The following is a 2,500-nucleotide window of genomic DNA, read 5'->3' as shown; positions in this document are numbered from 1 at the left end:
TCTTCTCTTCCCTTCCATCACTTCTTCTCTCTTCCCTTCCATCACTTCTTCTCTCTTCCCTTCCATCACTTCTTCTCTCTTCCCTTCCATCACTTCTTCTCTCTTCCCTTCCATCAATTCTTCTCTCTTCCCTTCCATCACTTCTTCTCTCTTCCCTTCCATCACTTCTTCTCTCTTCCCTTCCATCACTTCTTCTCTCTTCCCTTCCATCACTTCTTCTCTCTTCCCTTCCATCACTTCTTCTCTCTTCCCTTCCATCACTTCTTCTCTCTTCCCTTCCATCACTTCTTCTCTCTTCCCTTCCATCACTTCCATCACTTCTTCTCTCTTCCCTTCCATCACTTCTCTCTTCCCTTCCATCACTTCTTCTCTCTTCCCTTCCATCACTTCTTCTCTCTTCCCTTCCATCACTTCTTCTCTCTTCCCTTCCATCACTTCTTCTCTCTTCCCTTCCATCACTTCTTCTCTCTTCCCTTCCATCACTTCTTCTCTCTTCCCTTCCATCAATTCTTCTCTCTTCCCTTCCATCACTTCTTCTCTCTTCCCTTCCATCAATTCTTCTCTCTTCCCTTCCATCACTTCTTCTCTCTTCCCTTCCATCACTTCTTCTCTCTTCCCTTCCATCACTTCTTCTCTCTTCCCTTCCATCACTTCTTCTCTCTTCCCTTCCATCACTTCTTCTCTCTTCCCTTCCATCACTTCCATCCCTTCTTCTCTCTTCCCTTCCATCACTTCTCTCTTCCCTTCCATCACTTCTTCTCTCTTCCCTTCCATCACTTCTTCTCTCTTCCCTTCCATCATCACTTCTTCTCTCTTCCCTTCCATCATCACTTCTCTCTTCCCTTCCATCATCACTTCTTCTCTCTTCCCTTCCATCACTTCTTCTCTCTTCCCTTCCATCACTTCCAAAGAACTTACTCTCAGAAAATCTGGATCTGAGAACAAAATGTACAAAACGTGAAAGAACTTGAATTCAAATATTTTTTATCGTCCCATTGTACATGATTTTTAAGAATTGAAACCAGAAACCTGATGTAATCCTTCTTATGTTAACTCGTACGATGGAAAGCTTATACATTATACTTAATACATATTTTACGTCATTTTCTATAACATGGATACTAATTACTTCATAATTTCCCGTCAAATAAACATGACAAAATACAAAACCATTGTAAGAAAATCATATGTAATACAAACATCCTATTACAGGTCTTATTCAACAAGCATAAAAGAGCAATTGGCGTGCAGTACAATTACAGAGGAAGAGTGAGTATTTAATTCAACTTTCTAAGAGCTAAGTCGCACTTGCATAACCATGCTATTTGGGATTACTATAAACAGGCAAAATGTAATAATATTCTGAACACAAAAATGTGTGTCTAAATACAAACAGATCTAGTGCAAAATGAAAGTGTATAAGTATATATACTTTGTGGTCGTCTGGCCATGCTTGTAGTGTTCTTGATTGGTTATATTAGAACAAATACCACTTAGTACCAATAAACCTACACAAAATAGGCCTACAATATTTAAAGATTTGATTACTCAGTCTATAATGAGGCGAAATCCAATCATATAAAGCTATACACAATTACCTTTGAAATAAATGGAAAAGGAATTTAAGAAAACGAAGTATGTTTTTGTACTTGTTATGATATGAAGAATTACCTAGAAAAAATAAACAAACTGTTTATAAATTGTAGTGGATTTACTCATCAAAACAACACAAGAAAAAAATATATTTATTTCATATTTCAGGTATATACAGCTTATGCCAAAAAGGAAGTTATCGTGTCAGCTGGCGCCCTGGCGTCTCCGAAACTCTTAATGTTGTCTGGAGTCGGTCCTTCGCCGCATCTGAAACACCACAAGGTCTGTTGCTTCGCTCTCACTGTTTTGTTTTTCGGTTTTGCTTTCGTGATTAAAACTCAGCGTGGAGATTATAAGTACATATGTAAATGTATGTATGTATGTATGCCTATATATATATTGTTTATGAAGGAGGAATTGAATGCAAGAGGGTGAATGGTTGTGATTTTTTTACATTTTCTACAACGCGCATTGTAAGTGTTGGCGAGCCGATCGTCTCTTCTAACTTTCCTTTCAGCGCAGAATCGTGTAATCCGAAATCAAAAGCGATTTTAATTTACGGCCAATGACGCGCGCTTGAACATTGAACATTGAACATGGGAACGTTTCGGCGACGGGGAACGGTACGGAATCTCGGTACTTCTCCGTCACGTTCCGTTCCCGCCCACACCTCGTCACCGCGCGGGAAATTTCGATCGCGGAGGGCGGGAAAATTTTCGTCGCTTTCAACAAAGTCTTGAGGGAAGAACGAATAAAGTAATCGAAGGTGCAACGGATTACAGGGCTCCGAGCATATATGTGTGAATGTACGTATATATGTATATATACATGTGTCCATACACACACACACACAAACGCACACATGCACGCACGCACGCACATACATACACACACAGAGAGAGAAAGA

General features: G+C 39.7%; 1 protein-coding gene across 2 annotated transcripts in view; it reads left to right on the top strand.

Annotated features, from left to right (window-relative positions):
* Window positions 1-2,500, top strand: part of LOC113804622 (glucose dehydrogenase [FAD, quinone]) — an 11,357-nt gene that overhangs the window by 4,530 nt on the left and 4,327 nt on the right. For both annotated transcript variants that reach the window (XR_011399511.1, XM_027355514.2), the window contains exons 6-7: window positions 1,213-1,269; window positions 1,762-1,875. Coding sequence is in view for 1 of the 2 variants with exons in the window: in XM_027355514.2 (XP_027211315.2) it covers window positions 1,213-1,269; window positions 1,762-1,875 (171 nt within the window). In the remaining variant the exon portion in view is untranslated. The remainder of the gene's footprint in view (window positions 1-1,212; window positions 1,270-1,761; window positions 1,876-2,500) is intronic.

This window comes from Penaeus vannamei, chromosome 23 (assembly GCF_042767895.1).
Source record: "Penaeus vannamei isolate JL-2024 chromosome 23, ASM4276789v1, whole genome shotgun sequence".
Classification (NCBI taxonomy): domain Eukaryota; kingdom Metazoa; phylum Arthropoda; class Malacostraca; order Decapoda; family Penaeidae; genus Penaeus; species Penaeus vannamei.
This window is presented reverse-complemented; position numbering and strand designations above follow the sequence as displayed.